The sequence below is a fragment of the Mesocricetus auratus genome, unplaced genomic scaffold (assembly GCF_017639785.1).
Source record: "Mesocricetus auratus isolate SY011 unplaced genomic scaffold, BCM_Maur_2.0 Super-Scaffold_4256, whole genome shotgun sequence".
NCBI classification, from domain to species: Eukaryota; Metazoa; Chordata; class Mammalia; order Rodentia; family Cricetidae; genus Mesocricetus; species Mesocricetus auratus.
In genome coordinates this window covers 35376695-35396230 of record NW_024429182.1, presented here as the reverse complement: position 1 = coordinate 35396230, position 19536 = coordinate 35376695, and the positions used below count along the sequence as shown (strand labels likewise).

The 19536-nt window shown below is 42.9% G+C and overlaps 1 protein-coding gene across 2 annotated transcripts in view; it reads left to right on the top strand.

The window, feature by feature from the left end:
- The window catches only part of Dock8 (dedicator of cytokinesis 8), a 211301-nt gene that overhangs the window by 36435 nt on the left and 155330 nt on the right, over positions 1 to 19536 (top strand). Inside the window, exons 2-3 of one of the 2 annotated variants that reach the window (XM_040746178.1) lie at positions 9183 to 9285; positions 17335 to 17510. In XM_040746178.1, the coding sequence (XP_040602112.1) occupies positions 9183 to 9285; positions 17335 to 17510 (279 nt within the window). Of the gene's footprint in view, positions 1 to 9182; positions 9286 to 10386; positions 10552 to 17334; positions 17511 to 19536 lie in introns of those variants that run through there. The other variant, XM_040746185.1, reaches the window with a different exon arrangement.

Below are 19536 nucleotides of genomic sequence, written 5' to 3'. Positions count from 1 at the left end.
GACAGCAAGATCTCAGAGATGCAGTTCCAGTCCATAATTTGTTATGGATTAAGACCATTCTTCTGAGCCCTCATGAGTTCTGCAGGGCATTTGAAGACACAAAATGAACCCAATTCTTCCTAGGCAATTGCTGGTCAGTGTGTCAGGTTTAGCTGAGCGGTGCTTTCTGAAGGGAACCCTATAATTAGTCAACATGTATAGTCCAGCTCATTCACTGTGTGAGCAATATGACCTTTCTTTGATTTTTCCCTTTGTTTTCTTTCCTTTTAAAATGTTTTTATTTATTCTTTGAGAATCTCATACAGTGTGTTGGATTATATCGTCTCCCTCCCCACCTCCATACCATCTTCTTTATATATTCTCTTTCATATCCTATCTCTATCTCTCTGTGAGTCTGTCTGTTTCTCTGTTCTCACCTTTCTGCCGATTTAGTCCATTTTGTGTTGGAGGCTCCTTGGAGTATGGTCAATATATAAGATGTCACTCACTGAAGGAAACTGACTTCACTCATCTAGCAGAAACCAGATGCCCACTGCTCCTCAGCTAGGAGTGGACCTCATGCCCACCCCCCCTCCCCCATACTGGGATTTTGTCTGGCTTGCTCTTGTGGAGGTCTTGTGAATGCTGTCACATCTCTGTAAGTTCATGTGTGCATCGGCCCTGTTTCTGGAAAACACTAATTCCTTGAAGTCATCCCCCACGCTGGCTCTTAAAATGCCTCAGCCTCCTCTTCCATATAGATCCCTGAGTCTTGAGGAGAGGAATCTAATACAGACATCCCATCTGGGCTGAGCATTTTTTTATTTGCTCATTTTGCTTTATTCAAGAAAAACTTACAAAATGCCACAATAATGTCAGCAAGAAACAAAGGTAAGAAAGTAAACAGTTGACTACATTATGTGAGGAAATTAGAACATGGAGGACAACATTCTGTATTCACTGGCTTCAGTTCCATTGTATTTGCCATGTAATTTCTCTGTTTTTTAATTTTGAATTTTATTTTATTTTGAGATTATAATGTAATTATATCATTTCCCCCTTCCCTTTCTCCCTCCACACCCTCTTTGCTGTCTTTCAAATTCATGGCCTTTTTTCATTAATTATTGTTACATAAAATATGTATATGTATAAACATATTTATTCATAAATACATAAATATAACTTGATAGGGCTGAAAATTTTGAAGCCTCTTATTTCCTGCTCATTGACTAGTTGTAGTTTCTGTTACTATCTATTGCAAGAAGCTTCTGTGGTGAAACTGAGCCATGCACTAGTCAATGTAGTTAGAAGGCATTAAGAGTTGTCCATTTAAGCCGGGCGGTGGTGGCGCACGCCTTTAATCCCAGCACTCGGGAGGCAGAGGCAGGCGGATCTCTGTGAGTTTGAGGCCAGACTGGACCGACAGCCTCCAAAACAGACAAACCCTGTCTCGTAAAAACAAAAAACAAAAAAAAAAAAACAAAAAACAAAAAAAAAAGAGTTGTCCATTTAGCAGAATAGTAATAGTAGGTTTTACTAGGCCCATGCCCTATCTAGCCAAGTTCTTGGCCTCGTTGACTGTGTCTGGAATGGGTTTTTTATTTTATAGAACAGGCCTTAAATCCAAATTTTGAAAGTTATTGGCTGCTACCATAACATTCATGCCACCATTGTAATAGTAGTATTGTACTTGTTAGGCAGGTAATTATTGTAGTTCCCACGATGTATAGTTGGGTGAGAGTGATGATTTATTTTCTCCTCTGGTAGTATGCATAGCATCTTCTAACACTATTAATAGTAAGCCCATAGGGATGAAGCTTCCAATTGAGTACCTGGTAGATTTCTTGATGTTCTATGACTCAAGTATGAAGTGTCTTCAGCAACAGTCTTACTGTAAAGTTCTGGATGACAATAAAGAGGACTGGAAATAACTTGTATATATGGGAGAGGAGGGCCTATCGGATGCCATTGACCAACAGCTAAAAAAGATGGAACCTATTCATGGTACTGGGGTTTTTACTTGGTAACGTGCGATGTCTAGTTGGGCTATTTGTTCTGCCATTATAGAGTATCTCCACTTAAACTACCATACTAGGTTTTCATATGGTGTTTTCAAAAGGTTTTTAGTTTTGGGTGTTCCTCCCCATCCCCCGCCCTCCTATCCTCCACCCCATTAAAATACTCCTTATTCTAAAGAATCTTGAAGAATTTGTTTGCATAGTTTAAGGAACAAAACATTTACTTTTAAGGGTATCTCAGGAACTTGACCTTAATTATGGATATAATCTTTCCCTGCTTGGGGGTGATGAGGAATTACACACAAAACCAAATGAGTTTGAGTTCTGCTTTTGAGTAAGACCCAAGTATGCTTTGTTCCCTGAGATTTGAGGTTGACTTAATGGTGAGGTATGTTTCTCAGCAAGGCTTTCTGTGGGTACTGAATCCATAGTCTTTACCTCTTCTCTAAATGCACTTAGCTGTGGGGTACCTGAACCCTTGCAGATGTTAAAATGATCGTTCCAGCTGTGCTCAGGCCATGAATCACAGTCCCTGGAGAGGAGCCCAGACATCTTCCTTGCTGAACAGCTCCCTGGCTACAGTTTAAGGACTACTGCTGGGAAGAGAAGGATTCTAGGATAGACTACAAAGTAGACATCTAAAGTTTGCTAAAGTTAGCTTGCTGATACAGTCTTGGTTTGAATTCTGGCATGTTTGTGTCTAAGTTCTGTTGTCTCAATTATAAAAGGAAAGTGTCCTATACATTCCCAACTATAAGCATCTTGCATAATCATCTAGGAGTCTCATAGAACATCTTCATGTCATCCTCATGACTGTGAGATTTTGTTGAATGTTTTGAATTTAAGATGGACAATAAGCAGTGAATTAATAAAAATAGAAGAAAAATAATTTCTTTATGTATAATCCTCATACTTGCCAATGTCTCTTAAAAGTATCCATTTAATTTTACTACTTTGGTCTTCCAAGCACTTACTATTTCTAAGTACTAAGAGTAATTTATGCCTAGTAGTATAAATTTTGCTGTTTTTAAAAAATTAAGTATGGTATTATTCAGATATTACACATGGAGCAAAAGCCTGCATAAAATGCCACTTTACAAAAGCCTTTGGAAAGTTGTGTGTTTTTTTAAGCCAGGATTCTGCACTTAAAATAACTTGGTCCATAACTCAGACCTTACAACTTTACCAAAACAAACATAACTGGCATCTTAAATAGCTATTTCTTGCACAGACTGTATTTCCATTTATTGGGCTATTGAAGGGGTTAGTGTATTATACTAACACTTTAATAGCAGGGAGTAAATAATCTATCCTATTGTGGACAGAGTTGCATGATGTAGGGGGGCAGAATAACAAGGCTCTTTGCCCAGAATGATAGAATATTTGCACCAATGATAATGGCATAGTTGCTTTTGGAAGCTGTTGATGGAAACTGAGCCCTTGCTTTTGGAAAAAGGATGAATGTAATGTTAAGTTAATGTAAGCATTCCCTAGGAGAAGCAACTTGGAGCCTTGGGCCAAGTGCTGGATACCTTAGTAAGAGTGCAGCTTCTTGGTTTCTATCATTTAAGCTAAAATAAGTGTTTGAGAAAAGATGGAGTTGTTTGGGGACTAGATCAGACAAGGATGGGGAAAGCGGTTCTTTTTTGAAATTTCCCCCAAGCCTCCTTAAGTACTCTGGATAAGGCTATTCCTTGTTTTATAAATACTTCCTGCCACTCTGGCTTCTGGGCATACCAGCCTTGAATGAAGCAGTGCCCTTTAGACATGAAAGTCAGAAAGAAGCCTCTGGGGCCATGCGGTTTCTGCAGCTGCTGGTGTGTGCTGTGGTCCTGATTGTTCCACTTGAAGATTCTCACCATGTTTGCCAGTTAGCACTAGAAAGGAGCCCAGAGATTACATAGTCTAGCCCCTCCAGTTTACATGTAGTAGAAGTAAAGCCCAGCTTTATTAACCAATGTGCTTGAACCCAGACAGATGGTAGACAGCATTCCTCAGGACTGTGTCCTCAGGACTGCTTTGTTCTTCTAGACACACACACTACATGAAGAAGACTCAGTGGGGTGGTTAAAAATGCTTGGAATAGGAAGGAGGAAACCTGATGTCTAGTGGTCTGACTACACTCTTTTCCTCTCCATCTGGGTTCCAAAAACTGTTTCAAAAGCTCCCTCACTTCAGATGTTTCTTAGGTGTTCTTGGGCTGAATTATGACTACCTATAGTCTATTCACAAATAACCATGCATATTTCCCCATTATCTTTATTATGTTGTAATTAATCCATTGTCCATCTGTCTATCTCTCACGACCTATTGGATTAGGAGCCCTAGGAGCATGAATGCATCAACTTCAGTCTCCATCCCTTGGCTGAGGACCTGGTGCTTGGTAGTTGCATTAATGTTTGATGAGCAAATGGTGAGCCAGTCATTTTCTTATGCAATTTCAGGAAATATTTGGCTTTTTTGGTTGTAAAAACCACTCAGGATTGCCATTTTTCAGGCTGTACCATAAGAGTTGGTTCAGAACAGGTGCATCAAAGGCAGCTACATATTATTAGGTTGGTATAAATAGCCCAGCCACTGTGCTTTGGTAAGCTGTGCTCTGCAGTTAGTGTATGAGGTCTTGGTCCCAAATGTCTGTCATGGTCATTATTCATCTGAATGAAAACACAGAGTTTCTCTCCCTGCCCACTACCACTAGTCCCTCAGCATCATGCTGACTCCCCATGAGGATGACATGTTAAACAAATTCCAAGGCTCATATCCAGGTAACTTTAGGAAAACAGAAGATTCTAGCACTAAGCCACGTAAGTTACTTAGGACTAGGAGACTGACTCAACTCACTACAGGATTGCCACCATGATAAAGTCTGGAATCCTGAAACCTATCTTGGACAGGTCAGACTTGATCTGAGAATCAAGGCAGAGGTGGATACCCCTATACCCACAGTCCTGCATGACCATGACTACAAAGCCGACCTCGCACCCCAGTTGTGCTGTGTGAGCAGCGTCCTTTAAGCTAGGCTCAAGCAGAAGTGAGGGCTGATTTGGACAGCAGTACACTGAACAGTCCCTTGGGATTGAAGTTTCAAATCAGTAAATGTAATCACTGATAATTTTGCAAGTTCTTAAAATCCAATGGATCCTGCCCTACCCGTGTGAGATTTTTTTTTTTAGACATGAACTTCTAGAACTAAGCCACATAAGTTCCTTAGGAGGAGGTTGACTCAACTCACTGCAGGATTGCCACCATGATAAAGTCTGGAATCCTGAAACCTATGTTGGACGGGTCAGAGTTGATCTGAGAACCAAGGCAGAGGCGAATCTGAAAATCATATCAGATAAACACATGAGTGAGGTAGTAATTAAGTTCTCGTGCTGTGATTATTAAGAAGATTGCTGGCCCATTGGAATATTTCCATATTGTATTGGTGGTTATTCATCAACTTGATGGAAACAAGGGTCACCTGGGAAGAGGGAACCTCAAATGATGAATTTCCTACATAGGATTGGCTGTGGGCAAGTCTGTGGGGCATTTTCTTGATTAATGATTGACCAGGAAGGCCCTTGACTATGGTGGGTGATGCCATGCCCAGGCAGGTGGTCTTTGATTATATGAGAAAGCAAACTAAGCAGGGCATGGAGAGCAAGCCATTTTCTGTGTTCTTCCATGATCTCTGTTTCAAGCTGCCTTGAGTTCCTGCCCTGACTTCCCTCACTGATGGACTGTGTGACATGGAAGTGTAAGCCAAATGGACCCTTTCTTTCTACAAGTTCATTCTGGTCCATGTTTTATCACAGCATCAGAAAGTAACTAATACACACATACAGAGGGACTTATGATGACTCCACTTACAGTTGTTTGATTTCACAATGCTGCAAAAATGTTATGTGCGCAGTGAAAATTGCACTTCAAGGTTTGAGTTTTGATCTTTTTCCTGGGAGGCAGTATACATTGGGATACTCTCAATGCTACTTGACAGCATCAGGCTACAGCTCACACTTGGCCACATGATTACAAAGGGGAATGCTGCTGCTCTACAGTATGCTATGTTGTTAAACAGTGTTATTTGGTCTCTTAAGGATATTTAACATGATAATTTGGGAGGGTATTGACTCCAGTGTCTTGAGTATGCTAGGCAAGCACTCTGCCACCAAACTGCATCCCTAACCCCTCTTATTTCTTAATTTTTAGACAGGACCGGTTTTGAATTTAAAATTCTATTGCCATGGCTTCCTGAGTAGCTGGGGTTGGAGGCATGTTGTCTAGTATTCCCAGTTCAGAAAGACCACTGTGTCTTTGATGAGAAGGGTGCCAGGACAGCTCTGAAGCAATGGCATGCTATGCAGAAGTCTTGGGGAGGAACTGAAGGCGGACGTTTCTGGAAAAGTTTGTATTGTCTGTAAAGGGTTAGTGGGAAGGTTCAAAAAGGTCAGATGCGGGCCTTTGTCTGTTGTCTGGGCTCTGCTGTGACTACAGTCAGTGTCTAAGGGTGTAGATCGATGGCTACTGTGTTGATTTGAGTTCCTTCACTGCAGAGCACATGCTATATTTTTATTTATTTGAGGTAGCGTTAGTTTGAGACAATCTAATTCTTTTAATTGGTGACATTCCAATTTCTGATTAAAATCAGTTTCACTAAATGTGGGACAGAACCCAAGCTTCCCCCATTTTTAGTTGCCACCCTAGACAAGGGGGTTTCTTCATTCACCCTTATTTTGTACTGACACTTGCAACTTTTATCTAGATCTACCACAGTTTAGAAACAGTATCTATGCCTCACATATATTTAAAGTGCACAGTCCAGTTACTCTTAATATAGTCAGAACTACTGATCTGCCAACAGAAGTTAGAGCGTTTTCATCAGTTCAAAGAGAAACTCTGCTCAGAGCCACTTTCCATTACTCTCTAATCCCATTCACCCTTATCAACCACTAATCTACTTTCTGGTCTGTACATTTTACTATTCTTGGAATTTCACATCCCCTTAGAATGATGCTGTTGGGATCCCCCATGTACTACTATACATATCAGTACTTGGTTCCTTTCTTTGCTGAGTAATGTTCCATTTATGATAGACCACTTTTTGTGCATCCTTCAGCTACTGGATATTTGTGTTGTTTCCACCTTTGGACTCTTTTTTTTTTTTTTTTTTTTTTTTTGGTTTTTACGAGACAGGGTTTCTCTGTATTGTTTCGGAGGCTATCGGTCTAGCCTAGCCTCGAAGGCACAGAGATCCACCTGCTTCTGCCTCCTGAGTGCTGGGATTAAATGCGTGCGCCACCACCGCCCGGCCACCTTTGGACTCTTAAGAACAGTGCTGGGCGTGTTTGTTTGTTTGTTTTGAGATAGGGTTTCTCCTTGCAGTCTTGGCTATCCTAGAACTCACTCTATAGACCCTTCTGGCCTCAGATTTAGAGATCTACCTGCCTCTACCTCCTGTGCCACCACTGCCAACTAGTTGTTGCATATCCTGTGTATAATACTGTTGTGAATGTTGGCATTTAAATTTTATGTTTTCATTTCTCATGGAGGGAGAATTTGTATATATGGAAAATACATGCTAAGCTTCATGAGGAATTGCCAGATTGTTTCATGTCCCTACCAATGGGTGTGTGTGTGTGTGTGTGTGTGTGTGTGTGTGTGACAGAGAGAGAGAGAGAGAGAGAGAGAGAGAGAGAGAGAGAGAGAGAGAGAGAGAGAGTCTCTATCATCTAGCATCGTCTAGTATCACTTGTGACTGACAGTTCAGTGCTCTGTTCTGGTCATCTTCATGCTTGTGAAGAGACATATCTTTGTGGTCTGCTTTACATTTCTCTGATGACTCATAGACTATAATAGACTACTCACCCTGACACAGTGTTTTCCTTTACTATTCAAATGTTAAATGAAGACAATGCCTTAGCAAATTAGTGGCACAGTTCATATTCCTGCTGCCCCTTTCTGTGACATTCCATATTTCACCAGGCCCTAGCACAAGGGCCAGCAGGAGCATGAACGAGTGCCAAGCATTTACTTCTTCCTCAGTAGGTGAGTTCTAGGAAGGTGACCCGATGGGTCCGCCTTGGTTTATGTGTATACATACCACTTGTCCCGTATTTCTGCCTAAGCAGTACACAGATGAGTAGGGAATTTTGCAAGATAACAGGGTGCTTTTGTGGGGGGAGAAGTGATGACCACATTTAGCAATCTCCTGCCCATCTCTGTACTTCACACAGAAGGCTAGGAAGGCTCATGTCCTGTACATTGTCATGATGGAAATGTAAGCTTTATTTTATTTTTTTATATCTCCATAGTACACAGGAGCATTGTGTTTCAAATATGCAGCATATTTGATCTTTAGTAATCATATTCGTTTCTAGTTGAATCCATTAATGATTCTGATTTCGTACGATTTGACCTGATTGCGCTATGAGTACATTTTTGGGAACTTGTCTGAGAAGTCAGCCACCATCAAATGACATGATGAGAAATGTCTGTGAGCTCCAGTGACCTAGCAAATGAGTGTCCTCCGTGTCGTTGGTCAGGGTTTGGGCTCACAGGTGTGAGGAGATGCTGAAGAGCAGCTTTCTCCCATGTAAACGGGTCCAAGTCATCAGGGCAGTGAGCTGACGTGCAAGGCCGATATGGATGTGCAGACGGTCGCTTTAGTGATGTGCAGACGGTCGCTTTAGTGATGTGCAGAGGGTTGCTTTAGTGGAAGCTGTTGAAGAAACAATGCTGGGGATTCTGGGTCTCACTGAAGGTGCTTGCAAGAAAGTGGATGTTTTCCTCCAGCAGTCAGTCTCAAATGCACACCGCTTTAGTGTCAGCCGAGCCAAAGGCCGCAGCTGCTTCATGGAAAGTGGCAGGGTTAAAATGGCAGGTGAGGAGAGCCAGAAACGAGACTTCCTTACATGGAGGCTGCTCTTCTGGGAGACCAGGAGTCAGAAGCTTAGGATATTTATGTTGCACCTCAGGGCCTTTCTGCCTTCAGCCTTCAAGCAGAGGCTGGTGGCCATGATTGCAGGTACTCTGGCCCCTGTGAATTGCTGTAGGGTAATTTAGTACCAAAAGCCACAGCATCCACTAACAGACTGCTGCGTGCACCTTGGTCACTTCTGCTCACTACTCAGCCAAAGATTGCATTGTCATTTTTGCAGGTTTTTAAAAAAAATAATAATGTAAATTTTTCTATTTTAATTCAAGGTATTCATCATCGGAAATAAGAAAGCAGTTTACACTCCCACCCAGCCTGGGACAGTACCACCGGCACAGCATTAGTACATCCGGCTTCCCCTCCCTTCAGCTAGTAAGTATGTGATACAGATTTGTTTGACCAGTGGTCAGGGGTAGAGGTGCCCAGCATCGAAACTGCCCCCCAGCTGGACTTTACTCATTTTGCACCTAACATTCTCTGCCCATCACTTTTTGACTCTGCCTGCCTCTAGACATCAGACATCTCCCTTTGCCAAACAGGATGTGCGTAGAACAATATAGCCCAAGACTGTGATTCTGATGTTCTCTACTTAGGAGACTTTTTTTTTTTTTTTTTTTTTTGGTTTTTCGAGACAGGGTTTCTCTGTATTGTTTTGGAGGCTATCCTGGAACTAGCTCTGTAGACCAGGCTGGTCTTGAACTCACAGAGATCTGTCTGCCTCTGCCTCCCGAGTGCTGGGATGAAAGGCGTGCGCCACCAACGCCCGGCTCTTAGGGGACTTTTTTAGGCTACACAAACCCATGCTCTTGTTGGAAATATTTAATTGACAGATCTTAAAAGCCCAAGCTACAACTCTTTCTTATGAAATAATTTTCTTGGAGGTGAAATTTACATACTATGAAATTTATCAATCTCAGGATCATGGTTAGGTGAATCTGGGCATTTTATTGGCCATTTAACCTCTGCTCAGTCAAGGTCTAGAGCCCCTCCCTCCCTCCCTCCCTCCCTCCCTCCCTCCCTCCCTCCTTTCCTCCCTCCCTCTCTCTCTCTCTCTCTCTCTCTCTCTCTCTCTCTCTCTCTCTCTCTCTCTCTCTCTCTCTCTCTCTCTCTCTCTCTCTCTCTCTCTCTCTCTCTCTCGCCCTTTTGCATCCCCTTGAGCCCATTCCAGGTGTCACTGATCCTTGCTGTGGTGGTAGTTGGCCCTGCCTAGAACTTCACAACAGTGAAATCTATCACACAGGAGAACATATCTTTGTTTTTAAAACATACCATTTTCCCCTTGCAAGGTGCCAACTGGTGGTGCATATGTGCGTCATATTATTTATGGACTGAAGGCCAGATGTGTGCTGGGTGAGGCAAGACCGTCTTAACCGAGACGGTTTGTGACCCAGAGTGGAGCCACTTCCTTTGAGCTAGCTGAGCCTGCTCTACCTTCACTTCCTCACACAGCACAGCCCACAGCCACACTCTCTGGCTGATCTAGTGGTTATCTCGAGAAGGTTAGGTTATTTTTTGTTTCTGGTTATTACTTCAAAACCACTTCTGCTCTTAGAAATTTTGTAACCTTCCCCGGTTTCCTGTATCCGCCATTTTGTCGCCTGTAACAGTTTCCCCGCCGCCTTAACTGTGTGTCTTCAGGTATGTATACTGGAGTGATCTGTGGTTATTTCAGAAGGATAGTTTATGTGTTGTGTCATTATCGAAGCAGTGCTAGCACATATATAGCACCTTCACTGTGAGAGGTTACCTTGTGATGACATCTTTTTGAAAACCCTGTTTGTGACTTTGGAGCTTTGCTAGGCCACCCTTTTTATTCATATTTTCCTGTCGACATAGAACTTCAGGCTATGGTGCCTGTATTCTTGAAGTAAACTGGGATATGTTACATATAAACCTAAGTGGGTGATTTCTGACTCATGTTGTATTTCAAAGTGTGTAAATTTTTGTTGAAAAGTGATTGGATGTGCTTTTAAATTTTAAACAATGTGGGGGAACTTTGGTGATTGCCTTTAAAAAATATTAAGACTAGAGCTCTGTCTAGCAGCTGCCGGGGAAATAAATCGTGTGGACATAGTAAAGAAGGTTTTAAGGAAGTTTGCAGGTTTAACACCTCATCCCCTCCTCAGCCTTTGTGATAACACCGTAGCCTAGCATTATTGCAGAAGTGTTAAATGGAAAATTACTAAGGAAAACAATGTAATGTTTGAAAATATACTTTCAGTAGTTTGCTCTCTCCTTAGAAGGTTTTGACAGAAGTGAATTTTGATAAGTTACTTCAGTAGCTGGGGAGTCAAATGAACATGTGGCTTAGCTGCCGGAATTCTAACAGAAGGTATGAAGGAAAGGTTAGCATGTTGCAATAATCACTTCTCTAGTTGCTCTCTTCCAATCCTGGTCCTGTTTGTATATAACTGTTCTTCACATGTTCTTATTCCCTCTTGTTACAATGTAGTTTCCTCAGTGGTTCCCCGAGCTCTCCCCTCCAGTTTCAGCACAGACTTGCCCCGTTTCTTCTACTGTGGGAGTCAAGATACCTGACCTACCTTCTCAAACCCTGTGCTCTGCTTTCGAAACCCCCAGCTCCCTGGCATCATCCGCTCTCCTGTGGTGGGGTGGGAATGTGTGACCATGCCTCGCCTACAGTCACCTTCTCAGGCAAGGCTCCCAGGAGAAATCACCAGATTACAAGGTGATTTTCCCTGAGAACATTACCCTGAGAACATGTCTTTTCCTAGAAAAATAGTGGACCATTTCAAAGAGTCACTTTTAACAAGGCAGAGGAGTGGCTTATCACTCAAGCCACCAGAGCCTTAGAAACAATATTAAATCAGAGACTGAAGAGACTGCTTGGACATCATTTTGGTAACTAAAAACTAAGACCAAGTGCATCTTGACCATTTCTTTTGTTTTTAGTAATATGATAATTTTCATAACCTCATATGTTGATATAAATGACTGATTAAGGGATATATTTAGATGAAGTTCAGTCATTGCTGTTGGCAAGAGTAGTGTTTGGGATCAAATGAGCCTAAGGAGAAAGGTGGTTGTCACTTACTGGCTGTATAATTTGGGACAAGTCACTTAACCTCTCGGAAGATTTCAGTTCCCTTTTCTGTAAAATGGGCAGCTTATGTTACCTCCATAGTATCAACATAGGGTTCTATAGGAGAGCCTGTGTAAATAGTGGGTAGTAGTGTTTGCTTTGAGTACTTGGCACTATAGAGACTTTGCCGAACATTAAAAGGTAAGTAGGAGATGATCCAGCTCTCTGAGGCTTTGTGATCTGTTAGGCAAGACAAGTCATCCAGAGGTCCGCACTGGCTTCAAATGTGATGGGCATTACGAAGAATGATCCATAATATGATAGGAGGCAAAAGCTTTCTGGAAGAGCTGAGAAGACCCAGTAGATGCGTCCTCAGCCCTGCGGATCCATTAGAAACACCCAGCTTCTCCTTATACTTCTAGTCACTGCCCCTCCCAACCCCAGAACAGCTAAGTCAGAATTCCAAAGGATAGCAACCAATGGTATTTTAACATTGCTTCAGAATGTTTACAGATCCCCAGTGATACAGGTTGAGAGTCACTTAAAGATTCTCAGGGAGTGGGGAATATTGCAACTATCAGAAGGCGTATACAGGGAGGAGGTTTCTTTTGTTGCCCTGCATGCTCTGAGTTGTAGATGTGTAGTTAAGCAAGGATCACATGCTACCCCTGGAGGTAATCCTTACAAAATACTGCTCTCTGTCATAGATTTAAAAATGAACTGGAAGCAGTACATTATATTGTCTCCTTTTGTTTTATTCAGTTTTTGTTTTTAATGCTAGCTATAAAAGCCTGTTATGATGACTGTGTGTACAAATATTTTCAAAATAGATAACATACTTTTAAAAAATTACATTAATTTTGTGTGTACACATGAACAAATGTGCTACGGCATGCCAGTAGAGGTCAGAGTTCAATTTGTAAGTGCTTGCTGTCTCTCTCTGCCACATGGATCCTGGGGGTTGAACTTAGGTTATGAGGCTTGAGGGCAAGCACTTTTATCCACTGAGCCATCTCACCAGCCCAATAAAGTACTTTTACATTTTTCATGCTTTAATATGAAAGAGAGCTGTCATTTAGAATGAGATTTTCAGACGTGGTGGTGAATTGGGTCTGCCTAACACTCCTGTCAGGGTTTTGAGGACAGAGAGATGGGCCTCTGGTCATCCCATGTCCTGGCCTGAGATGCCCACCAGCTTTGGCATTCTCTACTGCCACTGTCATGGGAGCAAATTAACCAGAGATCTGGTGTCAGCCATCTCTGTAAGCAAACTGTAAAAGGTAAAACCCTTTCTCTGGTTATGAAAAGTAGAAGGTGTAGTTAAGTACATAAAAGAAAGGTTTGGGGATCTGTGCTCTAAAGGGGACTGAAGACCTGTGCGGTGGTTAATAACCTTAAGTACATTTTCTGGAGGAAAATACACTATTTTAAAAAGCAATACAAGAAAAGTCTAAAGTGAAAGGAAAGGAACAGCCAGAACCTGACAGCTCTGCATGAAGTAAAGGATGTAAAAAAACCACACCCTGGGCATGCACCTGAGCACCATGGTTACTGGATGTGTTTGTACGTCTAACATTCTTGTTTTACGGAGGTCTCATGCCTGAGATACGTTCCTTCCTGTCTGCACTTTGGCTTCTGTGAAACACAGCACCCTTTTCCTTTGCCAACTAAGGATGACTTGAGTGCTGACTTCTTAACTCTGAGCCTCTTTGGTGCCTCTGATGTCTGTTGCTCTCTTTCGCTCATTTTTTCCAGAGTTAGCTGTTCTGTGCTGTTGATTGTGCTGGAGGGACATGATGGAAAGTGAAGTGGTCCGTGTAGTTTCCATGCACATTCACAGTGGAGGACAAAATGGAGAGTGGAGGATAAAATGCACGCATTCTGCATGCACTGCAGGCACTTTGTTATGGTCACTACAAACAGGGATCAAAACAGGCCAGGGAGATGGCCCACTGCGTACAGTACTTAACACTGAAGCATGAGGATCTGAGTCCAATTCCCCAGAACCCACTTAAAAATGCCAGGGGTGGTGGCACCTACTTACAATCCCAGTGCTGGGAAGTTAGAGACAGGAGCATTCCTGGGGCTCACTGGCAAGCCAGTCTCACCTAATAACCCCATGTCCCAGTGAGAGCCCCTGCCTCCAAAACCAAGATAGATGACTTCTGGGGTTGATAGACGATAGAGCCTCAGGTTGACCTCTGGCCTTCACATTGTGTACACTAACTTGTCATGTGCGCACACATCTGATTTGTTAAAAACAAAACAGAACAGATTGATGGTCATGATGCCATCTCAGCATCTACAGTGGCATCTGTGAAGATTTCCGTTGGCAGGAAAGCAAGCTTCTTTTAGGTCACAAAGTACTTTGAAACCACTGATGGCAGAGGAAACTTTCTGCCTTTAGCTTTGTTTGCTAAATGTAGAATGGTGACAATACTTTTTCATCCATTAAGGAAATGTTTGTTGGGTCTTACTCTGTACCAGGAACTGCTCTAAGAGCTATGGATAACAGCATTAATGCAACAAAGAACCCATCCTTTGTTCTTGTGGAACATTTTAGAATAGGAGGTGGGTGTAAACAAATAAGTGAATGTCAGCTGTGATGAGGGCAGAGGGGTTATGAAGAATGAAACAAGGAAGGGAAATAGTGATAGAGATGAGATGGAATTTTGGTTGGGGTGGTCTGCCAGGACCTCTGAGTAATTGCCAGATGATGGGGCAGACCATTGTCTGCTCCTGATCTTTGGACCATCTGTCCCTTTAACACGTACTGGGTTTTCACCTTTTATAGCTTTGACTTTCAGGAACATGGCAAGTGTTTTATTTTAGCTGAACTGGACTCTTTTTTTCTCTGACAGCTGCACATAGATACATTTTTCTATGAGGCTTCTACCTTCCAGTGCTTAATGCTCGTTCACTAGGCATAACTATGGTTCACAATGCTTTTTAAGTGCATTTCATTACTTATGTTTGAGTTGAGTTGTCATTCATTTATTTACTATACCTGAGCATTCAATCCTATGAGAAGTTCTGAGCAGAATATGTGGATAGTTGTAAATGCATTTTTACCTGTTGTGATGCACACTTAACGATTTGCCTTGTATTTTAGTTATCTTACAAAATACCGATTCTATGGAAGACCTATAAGAGAAAACGATTGAAATTATACTTGTTAAGAACACAGCCTGACTATATTTGAATTCCAGACATGCTACTTCCTAGCCATGTCATTCATCAATGGCAAATTATTAAGTCATCTGAAAATGAGGATAATTAGCATGTTATTGCACTGGGTTCTAGTGAGAGTGATTGGGAAAGGCCTTCAAGAGTACTGTGGTCCCTTCCTTAGCTGCCTTCATGTCAGAACCGGGGAGACCTTCCTGTCTTCTTGCCTCCTGATGATCAAGGGGAGCTGTTTGCACTCAGCTGCTGAGCTCTATCCTGTAACCCTCACCTCTGCCTCCATTTCATCCTGATGACAGTGAGCACTGTGTAACTCAGACATCTGAAAGAATCTGGGGGGAAGTAGGGCAGCATATTTAGTCAGGGTTCCTTAGAGCAGCAGAATTGACGGACTGAATATCCATATACTAAAAGGAGGTTATTAAATCCTTTACAGGCTGTGTTCTGGGTAGTATAACAATGGCTGTCTTTTGACAGAAAGGCCAAACATTCAGCAGTTGTTCAGCCCACAAGGCTGGATTCTCAGCTGGTCTTTAGTATTCACTGGAATCCCAAAGAAGTAGGTTCTAATGTCAGGAAAGGAATGCCTCAGCAGCAGGATAGGCGAACTTGATGGAGAGCAAGCAGGTAAAAAGGAAAATCTTCTGTCTTCCATGCCCTTGGATGTGGGCTGCCACTAGAAGGTGTGGCCCAGATCTAGGGTGGGTCATATGACTTCAAAGGATCTGGATTTAAGGTGTGTCTTCCTGTCTCAAATGATCCCACCAAGAAAAACCCCTTACAGGTGTGTCCAGCTGCTTGGGTTTTAGCTGGTTGCAGATGCAGCCACCCCAGGCAACTTTATCTTCTCTCTCCAGTGTTAGGTTATTCCTGTCTCCCATTACTACCAGGACAGAAGAGGTGGCGAGGTGATAGTGGAAGCCATAGTTACATTCTGGAATCTTTTTGCCCTTTGCCTCTTCAGCTGCACTATTTCTTCACCCCAGCTGGAAACCTGCTGGTATTTAGACTCAAGGGGATGAAAAACCAGTTTTGTCAGCCCTTCCTTCAGGCCTGCCCTCCCATAGCACAAGTCAGGAATCTGGGGCTTTTGTTCTGTGGTGTTTGGGGGTAGAGAGGAACCGTGTTCACTTGGGCTGCAACGGTCCTCCATAAACGGACACTTAAAGAGTTGCAGCCTCTGTTGTTGTTGATATTGTTGTCCTGTTTTTTTTTTTTTTTTTTTTTTTTTTGGATTTTCGAGATGGGTTTCTCTCGAACAGGCTGTCCTGGAACTAGCTCTTGTAGACCAGGCTGGTCTCAATCTCACATTCTTGTGCCAATCTCCTTGATCTAAGTGTCTCTCAATGCCTTCAGGCACTGGTTCCTGGATCTTTGCATGCCATAAGCTAGAAAACATATTTTGTTAATAGGGAACTGGCAAAATGTTGCCAATTCTTGATACTACCAACTAAAGAGCAGCATTGTTTCAGTTGCCCTGGGTGTCTGTCCTCTCGTGTCTTCTCTCTCCCCCCTTCATGGGAGGATGAAATGAAGACAGGACAGCTCTCCTCAGCAGCCACTCAGGGTTTGCTCACCCAGCTTCAGTCCAGTAAGTTTCTTCCCAACCAGTAGTGTTTGGAAGTCTCAGCCCTAAAGGGCTTTAGCCGCAAGCCTGGCTCCATGTCAGCTGGGAGTGTGTCTAAAGTGCTGGCTTTGAGCAGCAGTATATAGACTTTTCCCTTCTCAGGCCAAGGGAAACACTGTGTCTGAGCACACAGCCAGGGGAGTGCTGTGTTTTCCCGAGTTTCTGGAAAATTGCCTTCTTTCTCTTCTTCACTGTGTTTGTTTAAACAAAGCGTGGCCTCAGAGAGCTTCTGCAGTAGAAATGATCGAAATTCCTCAAAGCCTGTGATCTCATTTTGGATCTCCTCAGGATTCCTCATCAAGCTGCAATTAAGCGGGGAAAAATTCTGCCTTCGGGTGTGATTTTAATTACTCATCATGTTGTGACTTGACTCTCTGCTCCTGCCTCTCTTCCCCTGTCCTGTCACCACTGCATTTTGACAGCTTCCCCAGCTTTTAGGTAAAAGTGAAACACTGAGTTGAAGGGGAGGCCAGGCAGATATCCACTGCTGCTGCGTGCCTGTATGTCTGTGTACGCCACCAGGAAGCCCGGTGGAAACGGCCGTCTTCTCTCCCTCTCCCTCCAGCCTCAGCTTTATGAGCCCGTGGAGCCGGTGGACTTTGAAGGACTTGTGATGACCCACTTAGACAGCTTGGATGCGGAACTGGCCCAGGAGCTGGGGGACCTCACCGACGATGACTTGCATGTGGCCTTCACACCCAAGGAATGTAGGACTTTGCAGCCCTCTCTGCCAGAGGAAGGGTAAATTATTTTATTAAAATATGAGAAGGGAAGGGTGTTGCTTCTGAACCTCTTTTTCTTTCTTCTTTCTTTCTTGAGACAGGGTCTCGCTGTATAGCCTAAGCTGAACTCAAAGTAGCAGTCCTCCTGCCCCTGCCTCCGAAGTGCCAGGTTCACAGGTGTGCGGCAGCAGACCCAGTTTTGAAATGCTCTTGAAAAGAAGCAAACTTTGGGGTAGGGTGGGCTATAGGGCCATGGTTAAATGCTCTAGCATTACAAGAAGTTAATAACATTTTTTAACTAAAAAGTATAAGGACCTGAGTTCACAGAAAAAGCAAGGTATGGTGACATGCACTTGTAAATCTAGTGCTAGAGAGGCAGAGTGTCCCTGGGGCTTGCTGGCTAGCCGGTCTAGCCAATTAGTGACCTCCAGGTTCACTGAGAGACCCTCCCTCAAAAACTAAAAAGTAATTAAGGAAGATATGCAACATCTATTTATGGCCCCCACATGCACACACATACACACAGTCTCATCAACACACATACAAACACACACACATGTCTATTTTAAAAGGAGCAAACTTTCTCAGTCCATTAAAACGCAAAGCACGTGTAGTATTGTTACGTAGATGAAGACAGTTGTTTTTTGTTTGTTTTGTTTTGTGGTGCTGAGGACCTAGCATAGGGCTTCCTTCACACATGGTAGGCAGATGTACACCGTTTCTAATTGGTTTAGCCAAAGGCTTTGGAAAGCCTTGTTGGAACTATGACACAGTTCAAGGGATGCAGTGGAATGGAATGGATAGTCTGAAAGGAGCTAAGATTAGACACCCTGGAATTGGACTGCTGGGTTCCCCCTCAGTGACCATAGGCTTGTTATGTGACCTCAGGAAGCCTGTGGCCTCTATTTGCAGAGGGTCAAGAGTCTTCTAACAACGATTGAAATGCCTCTACTGAAATCACTTTATGGGCCAGTATGACGGCTCAGCAGGTACACGCACTTGGCTGCCATCCTGACAACTTGAGCTCCATTCCCAGAACTGACTCACTCAAGTTGTCTTCTCTTTGCCACATATAAACATGTGCACACATGCACATAAAACAATGAATGTAAAGGAATTTTAAAGACAATTTATTTGTTTTCATACAAAGAACTTGATGGAGTTAGTAATCTAAGTTTACAAGCATGCTTATTGAACATCTGTTGTGGCCCAAGAAAAAAAGATAAGGGAAACTCGCTTCCTTTGCTGGAGTTCCCTCAAGGGGAGACACAGAAGAAGCATTGTAGAGTGCATATTCAAGCATCTACTTGAGCTGAGTTGCTGAGCGTGGCCTGGGCAACCATGGGCTCACAGCTGAATGAAGCAGAAGCAGCCATAGGATGAACACTCCTGGCTCCTTAGAGATTTTGAGTGACCTCTCATTTTCATTCATTTTAAAACCGAAATTAAGAATCACACTCCCTTGAACATTTCGAATCTCCTCACATTCCCCAAAAGTTCCAGGAAGGAGATTGCAAAACATGGTGCCTGTCCTTGTTGCTTTGAGGTGCCTTCGTGTTGGGCTGTGTTTCAAGGTGCCGGGATAGCTGGGATGTGGGAAGTCCCTTTGTTCTCTTCTTGGGTCAGATCTCCTTCACATAGCAAGCTAGCCATGTGTACAGCTCTACTCTGTGTAGGAAATACTTATTTCCCCAGAACCAGATCCCTGCTATCACTGGGCTCTGGAGGAAGGGAGGGAATGGGAGAGGGACCTGGAACTGACTTGAGAAGCAACCTTGTTTCTTATCTAAATTTAAACTGGAAAATAAAATTAAAAAAAAAAAAGAGCATGTCCCCAGTGATCAAGACCTTCCGTAAGACTCCACGTCCTGAAGAATTTATCTTCTCAGTTGAGTCAGTCATGCCAGGGACTAAGCCTAGCATGCTGTCTTAGGAGGACATCCAAGATCTAAATGATTGCATCTCTGCTTTACAAATGCAAAATTAAGACTTGTAGTATAACTGGAAGGGGGAAAGCCCAATAGCCTCATCCCCAGAAAAACAAC